At 41.5% G+C, this 26307-nt stretch overlaps 1 protein-coding gene across 1 annotated transcript in view; it reads left to right on the top strand.

Moving 5' to 3' along the window:
* Positions 1–513: 513 nt before the first annotated feature.
* Positions 514–26307, top strand: part of LOC311023340 (transmembrane protein 132C) — a 177767-nt gene continuing 151973 nt past the window's right edge. Inside the window, exons 1-2 of the mRNA XM_084025106.1 lie at positions 514–937; positions 1775–2343. Of these exons, the coding sequence (XP_083881232.1) occupies positions 680–937; positions 1775–2343 (827 nt within the window). The 5' untranslated portion in view covers positions 514–679. The remainder of the gene's footprint in view (positions 938–1774; positions 2344–26307) is intronic.

Here is a 26307-nt window from a genome sequence, read left to right as displayed (position 1 = left end):
ATTGTAGAGCTATATGTCATTTTTGATGTATGCTGGTGTAATTCCTATCGAATGGGGATTTAAAAAAGAAAAAAAAAAGTTGGGCATTAATGCAGAGCCCTGTGAGGCGTTCAACTGAGCTAATGTGTTTATACTCATTTCTCCTTGGAGAGAAAATAACACCATGTGCTGGTGTTTGTTGTGTGATGCATATATGAATTTGTGTGAAAACGCTGATTGATGTTTGCATGTGTTTACGTGTGTGTGTGTACAAAAAATGCATTTCACAGGTCAATGAGTCACAGATTTAGATTTGTTGACTTTGACACTGAGAGATGATTTGGATTTCAGTTGGAAATGTCAGCTTACAGTTTTTAGCCTGGCTTTGCATTATTATCTGTTTCATGGAATGGATGTATGTCGTCGATTTACGATTATGATGGAGTTTCTCTTTTTCTCCTCCTCTCTCCTTCTCCCTCCCTCTGTCATCTTCCTCTTTTTTCTCTTCCTGCTTGCCTCCCTTCACCTCCTCTCCTCAGTGTCCGACAGCCCAGCAGGAGCAGCAGGAGTCGGACCAGGAGGAGGGCCGGACTCCTCCCAGCCCCGTTTCTCTTCCTCCCTCCCCACTTACCTCCCCGTCCAATGCCAGCTGAGTGGCGTGGACTCCGCTTTCTTTCTGCGGGAAGCCAATCAGGAGGTCATGCGAAACGGCAGCCTGTCATCGCGGACCGAGCCGTTCTTCCTCCACCAGCTGGACCCGGAGGTCGCAGCCCCGCATGCCCTGCCCAGCGTCAATTGCAGTTACGGGAACCTGAGCGCCGAGCAGCCAATCCCGGTGGAGCTGCTTCAGGGTCCACCGCCGCACCTGCTGCTGACGACCAAGCAGGTGACTCTGAACTGGAAGGTTAAAGGTCAAGTGGTGGTGCCTAAAGTGGGATCAACGAGGCCCTGGATACAGGTACTGGCGGTTTCATATTTTACTTTGAATGGTCACATTTACTCATAACTCTTTTAATCCAGTTCAATAATGTTTTAGTCTTGACTAAACATGATCGAATCTAACGTTCGTCAGAGGATTTTATTCATCGTGTTTTCAGTCATTATATAATCATTGTTGACGACTTGAAGCTTATTCATTTGTAAAACCGTAAAGTTGTTGTGAGAAAAAAGATGATCTAACATGAAGCAGCTGATCTGAAAAGTGAGAGTGAATGCTCAAGTGCCTTAAACTTGCATTCTCTCGCCTGGCCACCAGGGGGCGCCACCTCTGGTTGCAAAAAGTAGTCTGATTGTATAGAAGTCTATGAGAAAATTAGCCTCATTCTCATTTGATGTATTATCTCAGTAAACATTGTAAACATGATTTTATGGTCTCAATCTCTAGTTTCAAGTCTTCTTCAAACCAGCATGATGTTCATTTACTACATTATGGTCCATTGAGAGTCAAATACACCAGAAAGCAGGGGATGCTTGAGGGGCGGGGCTACCTTGTGATTGGCAGGTTGTTACTAAGTTGTCCTTGAATTATAGAAGCTTCTATAGAAGAAACTTTGTGACTCTGGCCAGATGGATACATTTGCAGAAATATGTCTCCACAGAAAAGAAGGAGAAAATAATTTTGAGTAGATGATTATTTTCTTTTCCTTTTCCTACCCATCTGTGTGGTTAGGTGTTTAAACATGATTGTAATAATTTACAGTGGAAGTTTTATTATTAGACAACAGATCTTGTTGGCCAGCTGTTCATTTGATCATTTATGTATTGTAGTCCTTATCCACATTTGTATTGCCCTCAGGTACTCTTTTACCTGGTGGGGCGGCGTTGGGATGAGCCGGACCCGCCTCCTCCAGCCCTCCTCCCATGTGTCAGAGCCGTGGCCGTCCGTGACACCAGTGAAGCAGCACCATCGGCAGGCTGCCGACTCATGGGACCATCTGGCATCTGTGTTGTCCGACTGGAGATTCCCCCGGCTTGGTTTACACCACCACAAGTGAGAAAAAGACCCCCTGAAGTGACTCTGCCATCAGTGGATGTGTATTACTCAATCATACCATTGGGAGGGCCTGGTGAAGAGTGTCCCTCCATCGTTAACGAGCCGTGGAGAGGTCAGGGGGCAAACGTCGGGCCTCTCGGCATGAGTCTCGGCGGGCAGTGGAGCTCCCTAGTGGATGGCGGTCTTCAAGACCTGCTGAAAGCTGGTTCTGTGGTTATGACCGTTGGCCCAGTTTCTACCAGAAGAGACAAATTGAGACTGGATGAAAATGTGGAGGTTCTGCTGCCGCCCAGCCCGGTTCGCCTTGGCAAGACGGTGGCGTTTGGTGTCTACATGAAGACGGGTTCAAACACGGACCAGTTTACACTGAGGTGGGAACACATATGCTTTCATATAACTTAAATTGGCTTCGATTTTATTTGGTATTCTGCTCTCTTTTTGGCTTTCTGTTTCTCTCTGATTCCTTTTCCTATCATCTTATTTCTTCACTCCTCATCTGCTGTCTCATCTCTCGACACTGCCGCCTCCCAAGGATGATGGCTGTCACCTTTGTGTACTCAGCCTCTTTCAGGAGCTAGCAATGCAAATAACAACCTCATGAATATTCATGAGGAAAACAGAGAACATGGAGCGTGAGGGAAAGGGTGACAGAGAGGGACTGAAGGGGAAAAAAGGAAGCAAAGGCATGACATTAAACTAGACCCGCTTTCTTAAACTGAAGGCTGGTGCCCAAAATGTCTCTAAGGTGTGCTTTTAGAGGTCACCTTTCATGTGCTTGTATCTCGGGAAACAAATGTCTTTTTGCTTCGCTGGCTGAAAATGAGTTTACAAGCCCTAATCTAGACTAAGCATGCATATCTGTATTCCATCTCTGCCCATTTCACTGACTTTAGGGATTTAAGGCTGACAAATGACGGATTTATCATTTTTCACAATGTATTATTCTATTCAGAGAACATCCCAGCACACAACACCACGGCTGGCTATAGCATACTATTACGATATACATCTATGAGGTTAGAACTATTGAAAATAATCTTTGAGAGCTACTCTGAGCAACTTTGAATACATTTTTTCAGTATTTCAGTATTTTGTAGTTTACTATAGGGTAATTCCATGCCAACTCAGCCACCCATGTACATGGTACCTCTCAGATTTTGCTGAAAAGCGGTGAAAATACCCTTCAAATTCATTTTGGCAGGAGCAAAGTTCCCAAATATAACAAATCATTCTGTTTAGAACAAATATGATCATTAATCATGGTGCTAGGGGCACCCAAAAAGTTAAAAATAATTTTGGCCCACCTCTCACCCAAACAGTAAGGAATGTTGATTATGCCTGCAGTATTGTGTAGTACAAACTACGCTAAACTAACAGACCAATTTTCAGCCTTCTATCACTATTAGAACAGAAGTTATGGGCCTCCAAAAATGCCCAAAAATGAAATGCGAAATTCCAATGTGTCAAAAAGGGGCGTGGTACTTGAAATTCAAATGGACGCCACAGGCAAACCATTTGAGATATTGACCTGAAACGTCAGATTCCCTCGTTTGGTAACATAAGGCATATTTTCACCGCTTTTCAGCAAAATCTGAGAAGTACCATGTACATGGTACCACGATATTGGCTGTTTTCACATGGAATTGACATTAGATAATGAAAACTACAGTTTTGTATTTGGGACTGCTTAAGTTATCGTGGATTTCTGAATGACAATAATACACCAGAAAGAGGAGGTCAGATACTTGGTACTGCCTGACAAAAGTAACTAAAGACGCTTTGTTGATCTGAATGAACTTTTTAACAGGATATTCTCAACAAATGTGCTATTTATTTCCTGACATGCTGGTTAAAAGATGCAATAAGTCATTATTGTAATTCTTTGAACGTAAACATTCCCGAGGTCATCTGAGGACACTGGAGGTAGAGAATGAGTGGCTAGACTGCACTGCACCTTGTCGCACTACCTGCTGACAAAATCCACAGTCTCTCACACACACACACACACACACACACACACACACACACACACACACACACACACAGGCGCGCACACACACACACACACACATGCACACACACACACACACACACACAGGCGCGCACACACACACACACACACACACACACACACACACACATGCACACGCATGCCAGGGGTGTTGTACAACAAAGACAGAGACAAAGCATCCGTAGGGGGAACCAAAGAGGCCACCTCGTCACTTGTGTGTGTGTGTGTGTGTTTGTGTGTGTGTGTGTGTGTGTGTGTGTGTGTGCGCGTGTGTGTGTGTGCGCTCTTAATACACACACAGATAAGATAGAGCAAACAAGAGCGTACAGCATCTCTGTGTTTGCACTTGTACTGTGAAAAAGTATGTGTGCGTTTACACATGGTGGAGAGAAATAGTGTGTTGGGGCATTATTTATGTCCCTCCACCTGTACGACTCTGTGTGAATGTGTGTGTGTGTGTGTGTGTGTGTATGCATGTGTGTGGTACTGCTATAGAAAGATAGTGGAGGGAAAGAAATCACCTTCTCCTTCATCATATCTCCTTTTTTACTTCTTTTTCTCTATTACCGCTATTTCTGCTCTATTCTTGTTTTATTCTGACATTGTCTCACAGTGTCCATGTGTGTCCATTTTCAAGAATTGCCCAATTTAAAAATCTCTCAGCATATATTCTTCTTCTTTCTGTTTCCATAGTGTGTGTGTGTGTGTGTGTGTGTGTGTGTGTGTGTGTGCTATACCTGCAGCCCTTGCCCTCTGCCCTAGCATACAGTCCCATGGATAATCTCCCATGTTAGAAGCACAGTCAGACCTGTAATAAGGCTTAAGTGGATCTCATTCCCGTGGGTGAGTGTGCTCATGTGAGTGTGTGCGTGCGACACATAATAAGCCTTAAGTGTGCTCCATCACACTGAGGTGATGTGATTATGATAAACTGCTGAGGAGATGGAGGGACACGCAGAGAGGATGGGCGAGAGAGACAGGAGGAGAGACTGATAAAAGGAAGAATGGAAAGGAAAAGCTTCCCTCACTTGCATCTCTTCCTCACTCTTTCCTTTTCCAAAGTTGAAGTTTGGACGACTCGAAGCAACACTCACGTTAAGCTTGCTGCTTCACCCGTCACTGGTAGTCACACGTAACCATAGGTGATTCTGTCACTTTTGTAGATCATGAATAAAAGACACTGATAATAAGTTGACGGCCGTGAATTTCCATTATCGGGAAAGTTGTGAATATCGTCACATTAGTGAATTGAAAAAGCTGTTGAGATCGCTCCTTATCATGTTGGAGAGGTGAAAAATAGAGCCCAAGCAATAAAAAAATAACTGTAATCCACCGTAGAAAAATATATCTTTCTATGATAAAGAAAATGTTTCTTGACCAAATGTAAGATCAAGTGATTCCAGTGTTTAAAAAAAAAGTTATACATGTCTCCTACAAAAGGGCCAATCTTATATGAAAGATTAAAATATGGATAATTTTCCAGATAAACGGATTGTCTTCTTTATAATGTGTTTCTTTTACTACCCAATGCACATCAACAGTCTCTAGAGATTATAGATTCAAATAAAAATGACCTCGATGGAGAATCAAAGATGTTAATGGCTGAAAGAATACAACAGACCTATGATACGTGTGCTAGAGTGTGTAATTGGTTATCGTCGCTCAAGCTTAGATATTAAGAAGAATGATGGGCCAAACTTAAATGGACTCTTTGTGCCTAAGCAATGATTCACTTTGAAAGCACCAGAGGGGTTATGCAATGGAGAGACCTTCTATTAATTGAGAAATACTGAAAAAATATAGTAAATCTATTTTCTATCTATGTTTTTCACATTTTCACAGGATTTCTTTTTAAAAAAAGATGGATGAAATATATATATATTTTTTTTTTACAAACTTTGCTTCTATGAAGTCACGTTTGGCTGTTTTACTACTAGAATGTATGAGTGAGGGTAGAACAGAAAGGGGACCTTTGGAATTGAACTTAACTACATCAAGGGCTACCCCATACCTGCCGGTGATTAATGAGACCCCCTGATTCGACCTTCATTGCTTTTTTGTTTTTTTTGCTGAGTCATTGACAGTGTGTTGGGCCACACAATTTTACAATGTGAGATGAGTTCATAATTACATTATTTTCTTTTCTAGTGCATGTTGCAGCTGCAGTATGCATTGGGACGTACTACTTTATCACACATAGCACCTTGAACTTGAACTAGCAGACTAAACAATATGGTTGTATGGGTATTGGAAACAAATACACAGTATAACAGAAATAGACACAGCCCCAATTCCTACTATTTTTTTTCTGCTTAAATGTCTACAATAAGGCATTTACTCCAAAGGCGTATATAGAACTTCCCTTTTCATGAATGAATCATAAAAACGTACAGCAGAGAACAAGGGACTTAATTAGCGTCTCTCGGCTCACTAATCTGCACAAAATCGCTTGTGACTTCAAAAGGTGGAAAAGAGGGCAAAACTCGATGATGCATTCATGTTCTCTGCAGCTCCCGTTCAGTGAGGATTCAGCCAACAGTATTTACTACAGTCTTTCACTCCGTGGAAACCCTTGCCCTAGAAGTTTAATGCCTTGGATCTGTGTCGAGTTGAGAATTTCATCATTTTTCTGCAGTGGGAATGTTGACAGACTCGGGGTCAAAGTGATTAGTATCTCCCTCATTAAAAAGCTGTCGTCTTGAACTGTGCTATCATTGTTTGGGTAGTTAATTAGCGAGATGATTACTGATGAGGGGATAAATGCTGTGTGTGTGTGTGTGTGTGTGTGTGTGTGTGTGTGTGTGTGAGAGAGAGAGAGAGAGAGAGAGAGAGAGATTCACTGCAGATAGAGACAGATTGCGACGGCGATAATAAAAAAGAAACAAATAACCCCTCTGCTTGTGTTCTCCCCTTGTTTTTCTCTATTTTCTCTCACTCTATCTGATTTCATGTGACTGGTATAATATCCATTTGTTCTGGGATGTGGCCTGCATTTATTGTTCCATTATTTATTTCCCTGTGTGTCCACCTGTGTGTGTTTGTGAAGGGATTAGTGGATATTTCCTTGGATCAGAGGGGAGATGTACTTCTGAGGACCAGCTATAACACACCACACACACACACACACACACACACACAAACCACATGGCCAGGATGGCTTTATTCCACAAAGCTCCACCATTGATTTCACCTCAAATGCTCTTATACCAGCTAGAATAAATTGTTTTTGTTTGTGAAAGTAAATTCGTAGCACATGACGGTCCGTGCAACAGTCTGTATGTGCTCATCTTCTTTGGTACACGTTTACCTATTCATCTGTTTTACAATATCTCTGTGAATGTATTTTAAATATTGCGTGCCGGAATATTCTGTGTTCTTTGTACATACCAGGCGGCAACCTCCAGTTCTGAAAAGTTCCTTAAACTTGCATTCTCTCTGATGGCCATCAGGGGGCGACTCCTCTGGTTATAAAAATGAAGTCTGATTAGAATATATAGAAGTATTGATATAGAAGTCTATGAGAAAATGACCCTAGTTCTCACTTGATTTATTATCTCAGTACACATTGTAAACATGAGTTTATGGTCTAAATCTCTAGTTTCAAGTCTTCTACGAGGGAGTGGCTTCCTTGTGATTGAGAGGTCGATAGGTATCCTGGCTATTGTTACTACCACGCTATCAATGCAAATAGCTACTTAGATGACTTTACCACATAGGCGTACCGATGACCTTGAATGATTGAAGGTACATTTGTTATTAGCTTCACACGAGAATCCAGATGGATCCAGATCCAGTAAGGGTGTCACTATGCTGCTTGTGTTCGTCAGATCCAACGTCGCTCCTCCGTAGTCCAAATCTAGTCACTTACTTCACTGGTGGCAAAATATCCAAGATGGCGATGGAAAAAAATGCCGAACTTGAGGCTTCAAGGTAAGCCAGTGTGTTGTCATCGTCTCTTAGTTGCTTCTTTCTCTCTCCTTATGTGTGTTTGCTAGTGCTCTCTTGCTGCCCCTCCAACTGACAAACGCATGTTGTACAATCTTGGAAAGGCACACAATATGAAATGAGAATTGGATGCATTTGTTTCAGCTGGGACGAAGGCAAAATCTAGGCTTCTGGGTTGTTAAACACACACATTCACGCACACACACTCACTAACAAACTGTAAAATATTCTATTCATTATGTGACTGGTAGTGTTGGCTGAGTTGTTTTGGTTATCAGTTATTATCGCTACTGTTTGTCTAACGGTGTTTGTTTATTTTATAACTAAGTTATCTCTTTCCCTCTGAGTCCCTGAATGAGATTCTCTCATTGTTTAGGAAAGTATTCCTGAACAATGAGATAATCTCCTTAATAGTAACATATTGCAAACCTCCCAAATCAAACATGTGTCAGAGGCTCTGGTGTGAGTGCATCATGATAAACGACATAAATATACATGTATATGTATATATGTATATATATATATATACTCAACAAAAATATAAACGCACAAACTTGAAATGGTGAACAAAAATAGAATGTCATGACATTTGCTCAGACTCTTGATGCATTTGTTTATGGAATGATTTGTTTTGCTCAAACCCAGTAGTCCAGTGTCACTTGGTCACTCCTATTGACTACAATCTCAGATTGAGTATTTCAACTCACGAGAGTCATGGAGCATGGCAGAGTGGTGGTCAATATTTGTGACCAGTACACAGACACTCCTTATGGTCTGGTCAATAAAAGGGCACACCAAAATGTGGACTTTTGTCACTTGTCAATATGCCACAGATGTCACAAATCATGAGGGAGCGTGCCATTGGCATGCTGAGTGCTGGGTTGAGCGTTACAGCTGTGGCAACACAACTGAATGTGCATCATTCCACTGTCAGCCGCCTGTGGACTCGTTTCAGAGAGACTGGAACGACAGTGAACCGTGCACATGCCCGCCGGCCACGTGTTACCACGCCCACTCAGGACCGGTACATGCAACTCCAGCACCTCCGTGATTGGTTCCGCCCAGCGGCCAGAACTGCCGGTGAGACTGTTGGTCTGCACAACAGGCGCAGACAGTGAGGAACCCACGTTATTGAAGTTTGTGAACTTGGATCATCGACCCCCATTGTGTTCTTCCTGCCATTACTCCAGGACTTTTGTTTTGAAATTGATCCTAATGCTCGAAATTAAAGCCACTTTATTGATAAAGTTGTACTGTTATTTTTGGATAGTTACTCTGTTTTGTCACATAACAATAACTTCAAGTTTTTCTTTGTGCGTTTATATTTTTGTTGAGTATATATATATATATATATTAGGGATCGACCGATATGGATTTTTCAGGGCCGTTACCGATACCGATTATTAATAACCAAGCTAAACCGATAGCCGATATGTAGAACCAATATTTATTTGCAGTAAAAATGAAAATATTGGTGTCAAAATTTAGAGAAACACACCTGGGATTAGAATGAATACAGTATACTGTTTGTTTACACTGAAAAAGGGCCTTAACTTTTTGTAAAATAACACAAATAACATGGACACATAATCTTAATTGAAATGCCTTTTAATTATATTAAAACATAAAGTGCAGGGGCCTTCTAGCTGCATTTCTTAAAACTCACTCAAATTAATAAATAAATAACTAAAATAGCTCCCTGAATAATACAAATAAAATAATAAATAAACTGAACTGTTCTCAAATTTGGGATTGATTTAGTACTTACAATCCAGTAGCACCAGATTGTGGTGCAGAAAGCAGAGCTGCTCAGTGTGCTCTCCTGTTAGGCGGCTTCTTTTCTTCTCATAGAGTGCAGAGACTTCGCTGAAGACTCGCTCACTTGGCACAGAAGAGGGTGGTGCACAGAGAAATTTTCTTGCTTGTATGGTGAGAAGCTGAAAATGCAAGAAGCTGAAAGGCAAGAAGCTGAAAACGCCCTTTATGTTTCCACCACTGGAGAGGATCTCCATTACGCCTGTCTATGACTGGCTCCTTGAGGTACAGATTCAGCTCATCTTCAATGGAGGCCTTGGCCAATGGCTCTTCGGTGTGGGGTCCCAGAAGAGAGCTGAACATGGCTTCAGTACGAGAGGATGTCTTCTCCATCCGTTGCCTTTTGGGGTTTCTCTCGTCTTCGGGCTCACCCATGTCTACAGCACCCTGCTCTTCCTCGCTAGCAGCATGCTGTTCTTGTGTCTCCTCAACATCCTCCTTCAGCCATTCTTTGGCCTTTATCAGTATTGTGTGAGAGGAGAATGCATGGTTCTTGTAGCGAGGATCCAGGAGACATGCCAGCAGCACAGTTTTCATATCTTCGAGCTTGGAAAAGCGTTTCATCAAGCTCTCCATCATGGCCTGTCTGAGTGTTCCAATGCCATGTGTTGAGGGTCCTTGATTGTCTTGGAGAAACATCGTCAGCACGGCAATACAGGGAATGATACAGGACGCTGATGCATCGTTGTGGCTCACCTCCAGTGCCACTTGCTCATTTGGGAGTAGAGTATCAACCAAGTTGGACACAATGTCCCACTGGTAGGCAGTGAGACATGCAAATCCTCCATGTTCACCTGCATAGATGTTAAGAGCACCTTTTTGCTCCAGTGCTCTTTGCAGCATGTTTAGTGTTGAGTTCCACCTCGTTGGAACAGCCTGGATTAGTATGTGTTGTGGCAGGCCAAGATCTTTCTGAATGTCCTTCAAACGCTGCTTGGCAAGAATGGAGTGCTGGAAATGGGTGGCACACTTTTTCCGTATTGCAATGATGTCTGTAACTGCTCTTTGACTGGACAGACCATCCTTCACTACGAGTTGCAAAGAATGCGCTGTGCAGCTTAGGTCTGGAAGTTCAGCGAGCCTCATGCCTTATACCATATTTGCTCCACTGTCTCGAAGCACAAGTGCTACACAGTAGGGATGCAAATTATCGAGTAATTCATTAATCAATAGTTGTTTCATCTTATCGATCGATGATCGATTAATTGATAAGCGGCAATTATTCTGAGAAGCTGAATTTCCCTCTGAATAGGTTCCATCTACTGCATACGTAACATCAAATGCTATCTTCCTTATGATATAAAGAAAAATGCAAATCATATTTTGAATAATTGCATTTTAATGCATCAATTTGGGGAATTTTGAGAACCAAAATATGACATATCAATTACTGACCAATTTCTTACAAACTGCTGGTACTGATCCAAATGTTGACATACTAAATGGGGTTGAGGAGTTTAAGCATTCAAGAAAAGTTTAAAAAAACGACTAAAACACAGTGCTGAGCCTTTAAACTATTAGTTTAGTATGACTATTATTATTATTATTATTATTATTATTATTATTATTATTATTATTATTATAATATAAGTGGGTGACTATTCCTCAGCTGTCCTAGTTTTGGTTTTGACTGAAGCCTCGTTCACATACGTCGCCACTCGCCCATCTCTGAGCGACAGCTGTCAATGAATGTGAATGTGTTCTAGCGGAATGTGGCCAGGACAGGCGATGTGAAGCGGGCGGGGACGGAGATAAAATAATGTAACTTTCTGCGATGCGAGTGAAGTGAGTACCAATCACAATGTGGAATAGAGATGATTGACAGTTGACGTCAACAGAGAGTTCCACAGAGAGTTGCCGCTTGAACTCGCCGTCGGCGGCAGTGAATTTTTTTTGCCAGCGAGTAGAATTCAGCGAGAAAGTGAGTAGCGACGTATGTGAACGGGGCTATACGCGCCGTCAAACTCGCCAGCTGAGGTGCGCCATAGTCTCGTCGTGTGGGAAACACTGCTCCCGCTTCTCGTTTTGTCTTGTTGTTGTCGTCAGAGCCCTGCTTTGCTTGTGTTCGCGCATGTGCGTCAAGTACGTCTAGCGTCAAGCGCGCCCTCACGTGGACTGGCGGGGAATCACGGGTTCAAACGCAATTAATTGCAATTAATTTATTTTAATCGAGTAATTTCTTATCAACGCATCCCAACTACACAGTCTTTGCTGATTTTCCAGTCGTCAAGCATGCCCAGGAATGTCTCTCTTATATACTCTCCAGTGTGGGATCCATGCATTGCCTTTGTGTTTAAGACAACCTGCTTTCTCTTCCATTCATTGTCAATAAAGTGGCATGTTGATTGAAAACAAGGACACGGCGTGTGGTGTTAAACTTATAGGCTATAATCACCTCGGGTGTTGTTTATTGATAAACCGGAAGCCGCCCCACGGGGTGAGACACGTTAGGAGATGAATTATTCCCACAAATTAATGATAACCGTAAGCAGTGTTGCCAGGTGAGAAATGTAGGATTATCGTACCAGAGACATAAAATTATCGTATTTTGAGGGAAATTATCGTACACCCGTCATAACCAAAATAACAAGTCTATTGATGCGCTATAGTCACTCTAGTGTTGAATAGCGTCTAACATGTTCACTCATTTTCAGTGCTTCTTCTTCCAGACTGGCTCTGCTTCTTCTTAATTTTTTTTTTTTTTTTTTTCTCACTCATGGGGCGGGCGCAGCGGACTATTCAGCCAATCATGGCCGTTGTTCTGAGGCAAACGCATACACGTCACTCGTAGCTCACATTTAGAAAAGCACGATTGGCTGGAATTTCCAGCCAATCGTGAAACAGATGCCTTCAGATTCACAAAAAAACTCCGACAGACAGTTGCGACAGTCTGATTACAGCCACACATTCACGGAATGGTGAAATTATCGTATTTCTGGTCTTTTTTGGGATTATTGATCGTACATCGTACAGAGGGCAAAATTATCGTACAAATACGATAATTATCGTACACCTGGTAACACTGACCGTAAGGGTCTCCTATTATTATTGTGCATCTGGCCCCAGCTCTAAAGCGGTCGCGGCAATTACAATGTAGCGGTGGGCCATCATTAAATAGCCTACCCTGTGTTGAAGTTGTGAACAGTTTAATCTCCAGAGCCAAACCGCAGGTTTCCTCCCTTATACTTGCTACAGCCTACCTATGTCATATTTTTATTTTATTAAGCAAGGGACTTCAGTCACCTTCACTTCGATCTCCTTTTTTTTTTGTCGTGCGTGATGCTAGACCTATCTTGCAAAGTTTTATGCTTGATGTGATTAGACAAGTAGGTTGGTGAAATGTCGACTCTGGGCCTGCATGTTATCACTGAAATTGATCATAAGGCTGTGGTAATTTTTAAGACTTCATCCTAGAGGGCTTTGAAACTTCGACTGTCACTGCCTTACCTTTTCTGCTGGCTCACCGGAGCCGTCCTCTGCTTCTCCTCCATGTCTGTGGCACTGCATGTAGAGGCTTCAGTGTTGATTGATTGGCTGTCACTGACTCACTTGTGCCAAGTAACCAATCGCTGAGGGCTGTGGGCGGGACATTGTTACACAACCAAGAGAGTGGTGACTTCAGGCAGAGACGGCTGCATCAGAGCCAAAGGAGCGCGTTTTAAAATACATGAATTAATTATATCGGTTATCGGTGAAAAAAACAGCCGATGCCGATGATCGCAAAAATGCAGAATATTGGCCGATATTATCGGCCAGGCTGATAATTGGTCGATCCCTAATATATATACTGTATATATATATATATATATATACCGTTTTTGGATTCCTAAATTGAGATCTAGTAGCAACTCTTTTGCTAACTGTTCATATACACGGCCAAATGTTTGGGTTCGGGTTCCTTCTGTGTGGAGTTTGCATGTTCTCCCCATGTAAGCGTGGGTTCTCTCCGGGTTCTCCGGCTTCCTCCCACAGTCCAAAGACATGCAGGATGGGGACGGGTTCATTGGTGACTCTAAATTGTCTGTAGGTGTAGGTGAGAGATTGCCTGGAATAAGAACTTTAGTAAGGATTTATAAGGAGTAAGACCAGCCCACAGGCCCCAGTGCTACACCACAGCCTGTGTTCACGCCCCTGCTAGGAACCCATCGGCTATTGGGCTGATCTGGATTGAGCCTTTGTTGGCACTTCCAATATTTCTGGGGTTCCAGTAGATATTTGATCCAAGACTTACTCTTTCCTGCGCCACCGCCAGGTGTTGGCTGATAATAACTTGAGGCACGAGAATGGAGTTGGAGTTGAAAGACGATGTCTACTACCAGATTGTTTCACAATACGCCAGTCAAAATACAGGTTTTAAGCTAATAGAAAGCTAAAGTCAGTGTCTCCCTGCCTTTGTTTTTTTTCTGTGCAGTGTCTCTCTGTCTTGTCCTTCTTTATGTCTTTGACTCTCTTTCACTCTTTATCACATTATTTATCAAATTTTCATCGGATCGTATCATAATTTCTTTGTCCATTTTCTTGGAGTGTCTGCTTCCACAGAAGCAGCTCTTTAAGTAGTCAAACCTGGCTATTCAGTTGGATTCAACACAGCATGTACTCACGCTTGCATATATGCTCTCTAACACAGTGTACTTTCACAGCGCTCATAAAATTGGCATTTACCTGTTGCTTTAATAATCATCCTCACTGTGAGTAAGAATAGGGTTGTTGTATTCAAACCTCATTCTTCTTCTTATTATTATTCTTGGAGGTTGGAGATTAAACAAGGAAAAGTCAGAAAAGCTTAGCAATTAACAAGGAAGAAACTGAAAAAGAAAGTAAGAAGGACTGAATGGGAATACATGATACTGACATGAATATGTAATTAGAATGAGCAAAATAAATTATTTAGTGAAATAGACAATTAATAAAAGAAACAAAAGTTTCTAAATCATAAGTGCTCTATTTTCTATCTTTCTATCTTTTTGCGATAAAACTGATAATCTTCCTCGTATCCTTCTGCCCCTGTCGACCTAAAAGTTGTATCATGTGTTCTCTCCTACATTAACATATAGGAGAGGGCTGCTGATCCTACCGATGATCAACATCCTACTTTGTAAATGTATGCAGCTTTCAGCCACTTGAGCTCAATGTGCTAGTTTGCTGCACCATTAACAACCAAATCCACTTAGATATGTTCTTAGCACACACGATATCTCTAAGTGTCTGTTACGTAAGTTTAATTTTCATCAAGGCAAGGCAATTTTCTTTGTATAGCACCTTTCAACAACAGGGCAATTCCAAGTGCTTTACATAAAACATTAAACGCATTAGAGAAAAAGCATTAAAACAAGCCAATAAAATAAAATAAAAATGTACAAAGTTAAAAAAAAAAAAAATAATAACAAGAATATCAAGGAATAGAAATTACAGTGCAGCATAAGAAGTTCACAGATAGTATTGATTACTGAAAGGCAGCGCCAAACAGCTGAGATTTGCAGCAGACCTGCAGCTTTCTGGAAGTTTGTTCCAGATATGTGGTGCGTAAAAACTGAAGGCTGCCTCTCCATGTTTGGTTCTGACTCTGGGGACACAGAGCAGACCTGTCCCAGATGATCTGAGAGGTCTGGATGGTTCGTAGCTAAGCAGAAGATCAGACATGTATTTTCGTCCTAAACCATTCAGTGCTTTGTAAACCAGCCGTAGTATTTTAAAGTCAATTCTTTGACAGACAGGAAGCCAGTGTAAAGATCTGAGAACCGGAGTAATGTGAGCCACTTTTTTGGTCTTAGTGAGGACTCGAGCAGCAGCGTTCTGAATTAACTGCAGCTGTCTGATGGACTTTTTAGGGAGACCTGTGAAGACACTGTTACAGTAGTCGAGCCTGCTGAAGATAAAAGCATGGACAAGTCATAAGTCCTTTAATCCTTGATATATTCTTTAGGTGATAGTAGGCTGACTTTGTAACTGATTTAATGGGGCTAGTTTCCTCATAATACACCATCTGATTTCTCTGATTCTGATGGATCTGTAATAAAAGAAAATGTTTCCCCACTCTGAACTTGATTAAGGTCAGGGTTTTCTATTTAGATTCTTTTATACCCTCCAATAGTCCAAACATCCTCATTTAAGGTGCTTTAAAAGAGTTGCTTGATGAAGGGTATCGTGCCATGAGGTGGAACAGTACGGAACACAATGCTTCCCTGGTGGAAAATAAACCCAGCTGTCTTCATTTCTGTCACTATCACCTGGAGTGGAAAGCAAGTTGTTTGGATGCGGGAACAGAAAGCAGGGCTCTGAGCTCTGAATGGTGATGTCGTTTTAGTGGAGGGATTCATTTGGGGAGTTCGGTAGAAGAGGCTCTAACAATGCATGACTTAGAAACCTTAGTCGTTGAGATTCCGCTGTGGCCCCCGTACGCCTGTAGACTGCAGTCTATGGGTTGTGCTCAAACCCACTGCAGATGAGAACGTGCCGGTGTGGGTCAACTCAGGTGATGGGGTCAGGGTATGGGCAGACCTGAGAAGTTGAAGTTGTCATCTGTTTTCCTGGATTGGGAAACAAGGAAATACATTGTTTTTCACAGGTTCAGATCATATGAAATTCAAGATTTCATTTTTACTTTTTTTTTCCTATTTTCTAAGAGACATTACATGAGATGTTGGGCTATCAGACTTAACATGACACTTAAAGGCATCATACTTCTGTGCTAGTTGCTACTCTCTGTACCTGCACAGAGTGATTTGTCTGATTTAATTAATCCTAATAACATTACTGTACCTTACCTTATGCATCCTAAATGTCTCCATTTTCATCTTAAAGAAAGGCAGATGTGATGGAGGTTCTCTGCAGCTGATTTGCCAGCAATCATTGCTATAAACAGCCAAATCTGATAGGGAGTAATATAAGGGATTATAGTAAAACGGAGCCATAGCTGTGCGCACACACACACACCATATCCCTGAGAAAATCTGACTTTTTTATACATTGGGAGAGTTATCACAGGGGCATGCACACTTACGTACATATTAAAGCAATCATTCACATTGTGACAACGATGTAGATGTATAGACTCATTACTGAGTGAGTGTTACAGCGTGTCTCCTCCAATATTAGCTGACACACACACACACACACACACACACACACACACACACACACACACACACACACACACACACACACATTATGTGGCGGACATGTAAAATGGCTTTGCCCCATTACATGATGGCCTAATACTTGGACCCTACAGTCTCTAACTAGATAGTTTTTTTTTTTTATTCTTGCAGAAAATTCTGAACATCCCATTTCCACAACAGCCCATCACAGTCTACATGTCATGATAAAGTAGGATGAATCAGATAATGCTGATTTTATGAGACCAAAGAGAGTGGCTAGCTGTGGTGCTAACTGTCATGGTCTCATACTGTCAAGTGGTTTTTGTTAGGCAAAGAGAGGAGGCTAATCCCCTTGCACTAGATTAACTCTATTATGACATGATTTGCCTTTTTTATTGTTTTTTTATTGCACTCACACTGGCTCACTTCTACAGGTTCATGTGTGACGGGCTGCATCAGGGGGTTAGCAGAAGGAGTTGATTGGCAATACGAGTCAGTCACTCAATGATGAGTGTTTCTAAATGAAAGGCCCGCGCTGCAAGATCCACCTGTGGTTTACGGGTCAGCTTCAACAGCCAGACAGAGAGTTGTGTATGAGACAAGGATGATGTACGGCTGTGAATGGAAACACGACACTAACGCACAACAGACAGCATCATCCAGATGTGCCACTCAGTAAAAAAACAAACCCTTCTTATCCACAACAGCAGAATTAGACCCAACAATTACAAAAGCATTTGACATTTACAATGGCATATAACCGGCGTGTAGCTAACTTCAGTGGAACTCCTCTAATGCACTTTTTTAACTCCTCTCTGCATTTTGGCATTTTCAATTTCATAGTAAAAGAGATGTTTTTCAGTTTTACTTTTGACCGGTTGCCTTTTCAAACATTAACAATCAGAAAAAGCAGCATGTGCATAACATTCGATACTCATGTTAGCCCCACAGATTTCTTTTTAGATACAAGCGTAACCTTTTAGAAACGGCTCCAATATATCACACATTGTCACAGAAATAGAAAATGAAAATAGGTTAGCAAAGTTGCCACTAGTGCCATCTATTCCCCAGCAGTCTTTTTTGACACTTACACAAGTGGTGTATTTGTGAATGTTGTCAGTGGGGTCACACATGTTAATATGAAAGTGACAGGAAATTAAAATTTTCTCAATATTTCCAACCCGAAGTTTATATTAAAGTTGGTAGATATAAAGGGACTAAAACATGACAGTGCGGAGGTGAAGGAAACATTGTTGAAGCAATACACTGAGAAAAATTGCATACAAAGATAATAAAACATTAAATAAGTTCAATATAAATGTGCTCTCAAATATTTTACCTTCAAGGACTGTCATCAATATAATTTAATAACTTTAAATATGACACATCTGCCTCCCCCACTCCTGAAAACTCTACTCTTAATGGCATTATCACTCTGATATTCCCTTGGTACATACACACACACACACACACACACACACACACACACACACACACACACACACACAAACCCTCCTCCCTTCCTCTATTTAACCCACACAGGCTCTCTCTCTCTCTCTGTTTATTCCCCTAATCCAGTCTCCTTCCAATCATTCTGTCTCCAGCATTCTTCCTCTAGCTTCTCTCCTCCCTGCCCTTCACTTTCCCCGCCACGTCTCCTTTCTTCCTTTTCCTGTTCTCTCCCTCGCTCCCTCTTTCCATCTCAAATCTGTCATGAATATTCATAAGGGTTTTTATTTGCATTACTGGCTTTCTGAAAGAGGCTGAGTACACAAAGGTGACAGCCATCAACCTCGGGATAGTGCTGGTGTTTGTGTGTTTTTTGGGGGAGAGTAGGCAGAGGTAGACGTGGGAGAGGAGACGGAGCCGAGTCGGAGAGAGGAATCAGGGATTGTGCATATTTTGGCAGTATCGCTTGCAGAATGATTGACACTATCATGAAAATTCTAATTAATACGTCTCCGAGTACGAGTGTGTTTGAGCCGGAGTAGAAACGTTGTTGCGTTTTGAACTCTGTTATTTAAATGGCTGTGATCCACAGCACAGGCGTGCACACGCACACTTGTTCGCCGCACTGTCTCTCCTCACACATATTTTCTCATCTCCCTTTTTTTTTTGACTGCTGGCACTCTTCTGTGTCTTTTCTTCTCGTCTTCATGCACTCAATCACACTTTGAGTTTGTGTCTGCCAACGCTAGTTTGGAGATGCTTCAAATGCAAATGCCTGGCCAGTGCATTGTATTGTGTGTATTGGGTGGTGTGTATTGTTCGTGCCACTCCTCGCTGCAGGATCGAGGATCCCCATTTAGAAACGGGGCTCCTCTTCGCTGCTTCTGCATTCCTTGGCGCCGGTGCTGCACTGGTTGCTCTGAGCAGCACGTTTTGAAACAAAGTGGTGTATGTGTGCTTGAGCGTTTACCTCTAAGTTACCCCAGGAGTTATAAAAAGGAGTCTGAGGATGCGTTCGTGGTTATTTTAACAAGCTGGGAGAAAACAGCTGATATTTTTTACTAACGGAGAGAAATCCCTTCCCCCGCAGCTTTACACCCTGGAACGCGTATACCACTTTTATTTACTTGGCCTGGGACCCAGGCTCATGAAAACATATTGTCTGTTTTATTATTCAGGGACCCACTCGAAATAGGCTACAGATGTTCCGAATTGTGTACAGCACAATGGCTGAAGTGAGGTTGCACTCTGCCTCCATCTCTTTTCTTCCATACATCGGTTGTTCTCTTTTCAGCCGAAACCTAAAGGGAGAGTTTTTACTTTACTTTATACTTTTGGCCACATCTGGATTATGTACAGAACATCAAACACAATAACATAGACTCAGATGCTTGACTGTACAAATATTTTTGATCATTTTACTTAACACGTTTACGAGTTTACAGCCATAGACTACGTTGGTGTTTGAGTTTAACAAGTCACTGTGTTCCCTAGTGACTATTAGCTGAATGCGTCCGTGGTTACTCGTAGTGGCGGCAGAGCAGGTGTCCGTCCATCCAATTTGTTTGACTAGTGTGAGAGCTCCGTGCTCAAGGGTACACATTTATTGGCCCTGGAAGAGGTGTGCTTTGGCACGGTACAGTTGTTCATGCACGAGCACAAGCACGGGTATGTGGACATGATGTATAATCGATAGGCCGTTCCGCTCAAACTCTATTTTTGACTGAAGACATAGATGGATTCTGGGTAGGGCTTTGACAGCCTGCAGACTCTTGGTGTGAGCAGAATACGAGCGAGGACATAGGACGACACTCCGTCCTTTTAAAAGCCTCACGTGCACTGATGCAGAGGTTGAGTGTTTATTTGAAATATGTCAGTTAAGTTGCAATCATGTTCTTTATTGTGATGACTCTGAGACGGCGCCTCTTGGAACCGCATCGCTTCTCGTAACACAACGTGATGACGTATGTACAAGAGGCAATCGGGCCTTGTACCGGTTGGGATTGTAGCATTGTGAGTGCAGGCTGGTGGCGGACTGAGGAGGGGGGGCAACTGTACTTTGGCACGGTACCTGTTAGGGGTGGGAAAAAAAATCGATATTGCAATATATTGTTGTGCTCGCAATAAATAAATCGATACACTGACGGCAAATATCGATATTTTGGGTCTACGGGTTTTTTTAGACTCCCGTCGGTGCGTCTAAGAGTTTACGGTTCTCCAGAGCGGATCCGCGGGGGCCGCCCGCCGCCCAGTCTGATTGCCTATTTACGGGCAGGATTCCGAGCGGCGCGCTAGAGTGTAGAGGCTCACGGACTCACGGACTCACGGACTCTGGTATCGGGTACCCCGAGGCGGAGGAGGAGGGTCCGCCGACGTGACCCGCCGGCTCCCCGCCAACGTGACCCGCCGGCTCCACAACGCCGCTGCCCTCGTTTCCCCCGCTAGAGCAGCACCGGTTCAAAAATGAGCGTCATGCGCGAATGACGCGAATGAAGCGAATAGTCCAAAATGATCAAGCGGCACGATACACGTGTCTCACGCGATTGTATTCGTCCGGTGTGAACGCCGCATAAGCGTGGCCGTGTGCTGCCTGGTGTTGCTGTGAGTTGTACTGGATGGGTGAACATAACTCTGCACATAATTGGTTGCATACTGAAATGTGCCCAATATTTCATTTAATTCTGATGTTATTCTTATCTTGTTTAGCTATTGTTAAACTAAAACGGGCCCAAGTTTACATAAAACAAGTTGCTACTGACTTTTCAGTATCAGAAAGCACTGTCCTGGTTTACATAAGACATGTTATTAATGTTCATGCACTTTAATGTGTCCAGCTGGACAGTGTTTATTCATTTGTACACAAGTTTTGGAATTTATTTTTTATGCATATTTTTTCTTTTTCAGTCACATATCGTGATATATCGTTGATGAAATTTCTTGCAATATATCGAATATCGCAGATATCGTGTATCGTGATATTATCGTTATCGTGGGCCAAATATCGTCACAGTATCGAATCGTGAGTTACCCATATTGTCCCACCCCTAGTACCTGTTGCAATGCGACAATCATCTCCAGTACAAATACTAAAAGGCAAATTATATATTAGGTTACATCAGGAAATCAGTGATGCAGGTTGTATTTTCTTGTAATAATAACAACAACAATAATAATAATAATAATATTTGTTATACTAAAATGCTTTACTGGATGTAATACTCTGTTTACTAGACTATACAGGCTTTAACAGACCTACAGTTGCCTCAGTATGTGCTTCTTTATTGAATAATGAAGCTAACTTTGTTAAGAGCTTCACACCAGATGCCAGATGGAGCCATATCAAGTAAGGATGTCACTCTGCTACTTTGCTCATCAGGTCCATCCGTCGCTCCTCAGCAGTCCAAATATGGTCACTTCCTTCACTGGTTGAAAAATGTTCTAAATTCTATTCTAAAATACCAAACTGTAGTGCACAAAGCAATTGGTGACTTCCACTTCTTCTACACAGTCGTTGGCTTCTCCTCTTTTACTTTAAACTCTCGGTACACTGTAAACCCGAATAAGTTCACAGAACTCAAAAATGATTTTGTAACAGATTACACAACAATATTTAAGTGATGTTTTTAAATGTTTTAGGTTTACTTAAAATAAAAATTACATTTGCAGTTGCCTTATATTATCTCAATGTTATCTTATAAATATTGATATTCCTCAACTTATAGTATATTTTCAATGTTTTTCAACTCATATAATGTGGGAAATACACTCAAAATTTTCAATATTTTTCAACTCATATAATGTGCAAAATACACTCAAAATTTAAATATTCTTCAACTGATAATCTGGGGGACATGCACTCAAAATTAATTCTAAACTGAAATCCTGATGTCGGCCCACAACACAATTATAATTAGCTAACAATGTTAGAAAACATGAAAGTGACACCACAGTGACAATTTAACAACTTTTTTTATTCAACACAATGTGCTTTTTAAAAGGCATGAATCAAAGGAGCTCAGTCAAAACATGTGCTTGTCCAGCAAAACGAAATGTGTTTTGAAGTACATTAAGTGTTAATAGTTCCATATTCTGATAGTGGTCATTGCTACAGAGGGTAGATTCAGTATTTTGGGTCTCCATCTCACATTATGATAAAAACTCACATAGGATTCATGATAAAATTCAATAAGATTGAAGTATAATCCATCCTCAACAGCAATGCCAACCATTAGAATGTGGAATCATTTAAGACAGTTTAAAAACATTTTGGCACTTACTGTACCTTGAAGGCTGCAACTCACTTTTTAAAATAAAACATTCAAATAAAGTACTGGTTTCTGCTGTGCCGTACTTCAACTGGCAACATCAAGGTAGTGCATCAAGGTAGGCATTAGGCAACAGAACATTAAACATGTATAGTGCATGAATTGAACAGTTATTCAGTGCATAAACTTGGGCTAGGAAATATCTCAATGTTGTGATATTTATGTATGAGCAATCAATGTATTAAATCTGAGGTAGAAAAGGCAAACAGTGTTGCATCTTAAATCTAAGGTAGCAGAGGCAAATGATTACATTAGTAAAGAGGGCAAAAAACAAGAACAAAAAAACTTCCTCAATACTTCGCTCAACAAATAGTACATTCCGAGTTATTCACTCATTGAACAAATCATTCTTCGACGTCATTAGACGCCCTTTCAGTGGTTTGTCGTCCTCAAAACACATCCCAACTTTTTGGATAAATGTGAATGTAAGCTCAAGATTCTTTGGGTAATGTAGGTCTAGTGCATAGACGTACCTAAAGAGCAGGAGAAATGAGTCAGCTAGATTTGTGGGACCACTCACGAGTATTTCATCCTCCATGACAATACAGATGTATTGGGGCTGAACAGGGCCGCATCAGTAGTGTCATCCGTGACGACTATCAGGAGAGCCACCAGCGTGTCAGTGAGGTCTGGACTATCTGCTGACTACAAAACACAAATAATACAAGAATGAGTTCAGCCCTCAAGGATACAAATCGATGCGAATGATGTCTAGACATTACTGTCACTTAGCACTTTGCAATTAGACTGCAACTAAGCTACATGTTTAAACTATTTTCTTTACATAATGCTTATATCTTATGTTAGTTTCACACCTATCTGTTAGCATACATTTTGTTTAGTGGAATGCTTTATATTTAGCTTTTCATTTACATAATTTCTACATGTCAGTTTGCAGAATAAAAACTCAAGTAAACTTCATAAACAGGTCCTGGGGGCTATTCCAGAAAGGAGGTTCAACAAACTGAGCCTAACCCTGAGGCTAACTCAGGCCTAACCCTGAGTTTGGTAAGTCGACTCTGACTATGTAAACTCTGAGTTGAGCTCGTGCCTAACAACTAGTAAAAAGCCGCCAGCAATGGAGCTCTGATACTGTGATTCACCATGGCAATGGGGGAGAAAACGGAAAGCAGAGTTTGTTGAACCTCCTTTCTGGAATAGCCCTCTGGAATGCATAACTCAAAGAGTTTCCCTCATCTCAGTCTTCACTCTGAGTTTTCACATAATCTGCTTTCTGGAATACCCCCTGGTTCTCCGAGAGTTCCTATGAGTGATGTCATATGTTTAAGCTGACTGAATAGCATCAAAGTTGGGTGCTGATGCTGCTATTTCTGTAGATGTTTTTACTTTTAAGGTTCAAGTGATCAAACTATTTCTTCTGTGGACCCCACAGTTAAAAGTTAGATAAAACATTTAAAGAAATTGCAAAATAATGACTGTGGTAACACATAAAATAAAACCAACTATTTCATAATACATCCTACCTGAATTATTCAAAGGACTTCGAGATGATCTCATAACCACACACTTGGAGCCTATGAAGAAATACAAACACAGGCCTTGTTAGCATCATGATAAAACATTCACATTATGTTGTTTAGCATTGTTCGTTTCACGCTAGCACACACATACACACAGCTCGACAACGTAAAATACTGACTGCGTAACACGGACACGTATTGAAATAAGTATACTCACATTACGCACGTGCATTACCGGCGAACAGAGAAAACAACCGGCAGAAACCGGGAAGCAGGGATAACGTTATGCTTTCGGGCTCCGCCAGAGAGTTCAAACTCATGGACCTAACTCAACGGTCAATATCCCGGGCAAATGCATTATGGGAAATGTAGTTCATCCAGGAAACCTGCTAATAACGGACAAAGTAACGTAACATATTTGTCACATTCAACAACTTCTAAAGTAACAATTACTTGGACTTATAAACTATTTACAACGAATATGCACTGTACACATTGTAAAAATGTATTCCCAGTTCCAACGTTAAGACTATCTATCGAAATTCAATAAAAAAAAGGCAGGGGATAAAAGTGCGCACTGCAAATAAATAAAAACAAATTAAACTGTTTTCCACATACACACGAGCTGGCCAAAACTTCCCCGCATCAAGGTAAATTCAAGATGGCTGACTTAGCTTTCCTGAGGGAGAGATAAGACCCACCCACCAGAACGTCATGACGTCGATAACGTCATGACACTACCGTATGGTTCCTACACTTTTTGAGCGTTCCACACAGATTAGCTATAACATATTCAGCCCTATTCAATTAAAGTGGCATAAATGTCAAGAGAGCTCAACACTTTATAGTTTGGTCAACTGCATAACGACATTTGATTGTTATGACCTTATTATTTATGAGCTAGTACAACTGTTCGGGTTTACAGTGTATGAAGAATGCTACCGTGGCTCCACTTTGATCACAAAGTGGGATTCTTTAGGCTGAATATCATCTACGTGGCCTGTGATCGTTGCAGAGCGAAAGCATTCTTCAGGCGTTCTGCTGTGAGTAGCACGTTATCTACTCAACACATTGTACATACGTTTCTTTCTATCCCATTTACTCACAGTGATGCACTCTCTGCGTTAGTTCATCCGAACTTGCAGTTCACAATATCGCTTCCTCTTTTAGTACATTGTCCTATTCTTTCTGCGCTGCGGGGAGCCTCACACAGCAGCCTCCAGGCTGGGAACAATATGTTTCCTGTCTGTGTGTGTCTATACCATGTGTATGTGTGGGTGCGTCTTTGTCACAGCATTCATATTCATGCTTTTCTCCCTTAACATTATAAGCTATCTAGTTTATAAGCTACTGACACATGTAAACAAACGTGAGACATTTACTAAGCCTGTTGTACAGCCGGGATGTGAGTTATTGTTGTGCTCATTGATAAATTACTTTTCCATTTCTTTCCCTTCTTTAAAACCAGAGAGGCCAAGAGCTATCACCGTGTTAACATTCTCAAACACATTTTGGCAAATGTCCTATCTTTAAAGGATTGTTCCTCACAACTCCAAGACATTTCCCCCAAAAATGTAAAAAAAGGCTTAAAGTTTTGACTATTTCCTTCTCACAGAATAATGTGCTCGACCAAGTGTGACCGTCTCCCTCTCCCATTTAAGAAGCAATTCAGCTATTGAATGCTGTTGCATTTACCCACCGAGCCGGCGAACATCATCAAAAATATGTATAGAATTTCAATCACACGTATGATTGCTCAGCCACCATGACAGTTATGTGTTGTTACAGAAAGAGCAGGCCCAGCACAGTAGACAAGAAAAACCTCTTTTATGTGTCTTTGTGGTATTAACACATGTTCCAAAAAGAGGATCCGATATCAGACAGAATAGATGAGGATGGGTGCTTAAAGTTCAGCTCATCTGTACTCCAGATGTCCCATCCATGTGTTTGAGCTCTGCACCTGAAAATAAGGCCGTTATTGTTGATTCCAGACATGTGGCATCCACGTAGATCAGTTACAGTTTAGTGGACCTTCAAAACGATTCATAAATCCTTCATGCAGTTCTTCAAGGATCCCACAGGAGTCTCACAACAGTATTGATTATTTTTTTCTTTTCTTTCTCCGTGCTAAGCGACCTTTTTTAAGGTCACGGGGGGATTCTGTCACAGGGCGGTGTCGCTCTGAACCTTGTAATCTACTCGTCGCTTGTAA

The sequence above is a fragment of the Eutrigla gurnardus genome, assembly GCF_963514095.1.
Source record: "Eutrigla gurnardus genome assembly, chromosome: 13".
NCBI classification, from domain to species: Eukaryota; Metazoa; Chordata; class Actinopteri; order Perciformes; family Triglidae; genus Eutrigla; species Eutrigla gurnardus.
This window is presented reverse-complemented; position numbering and strand designations above follow the sequence as displayed.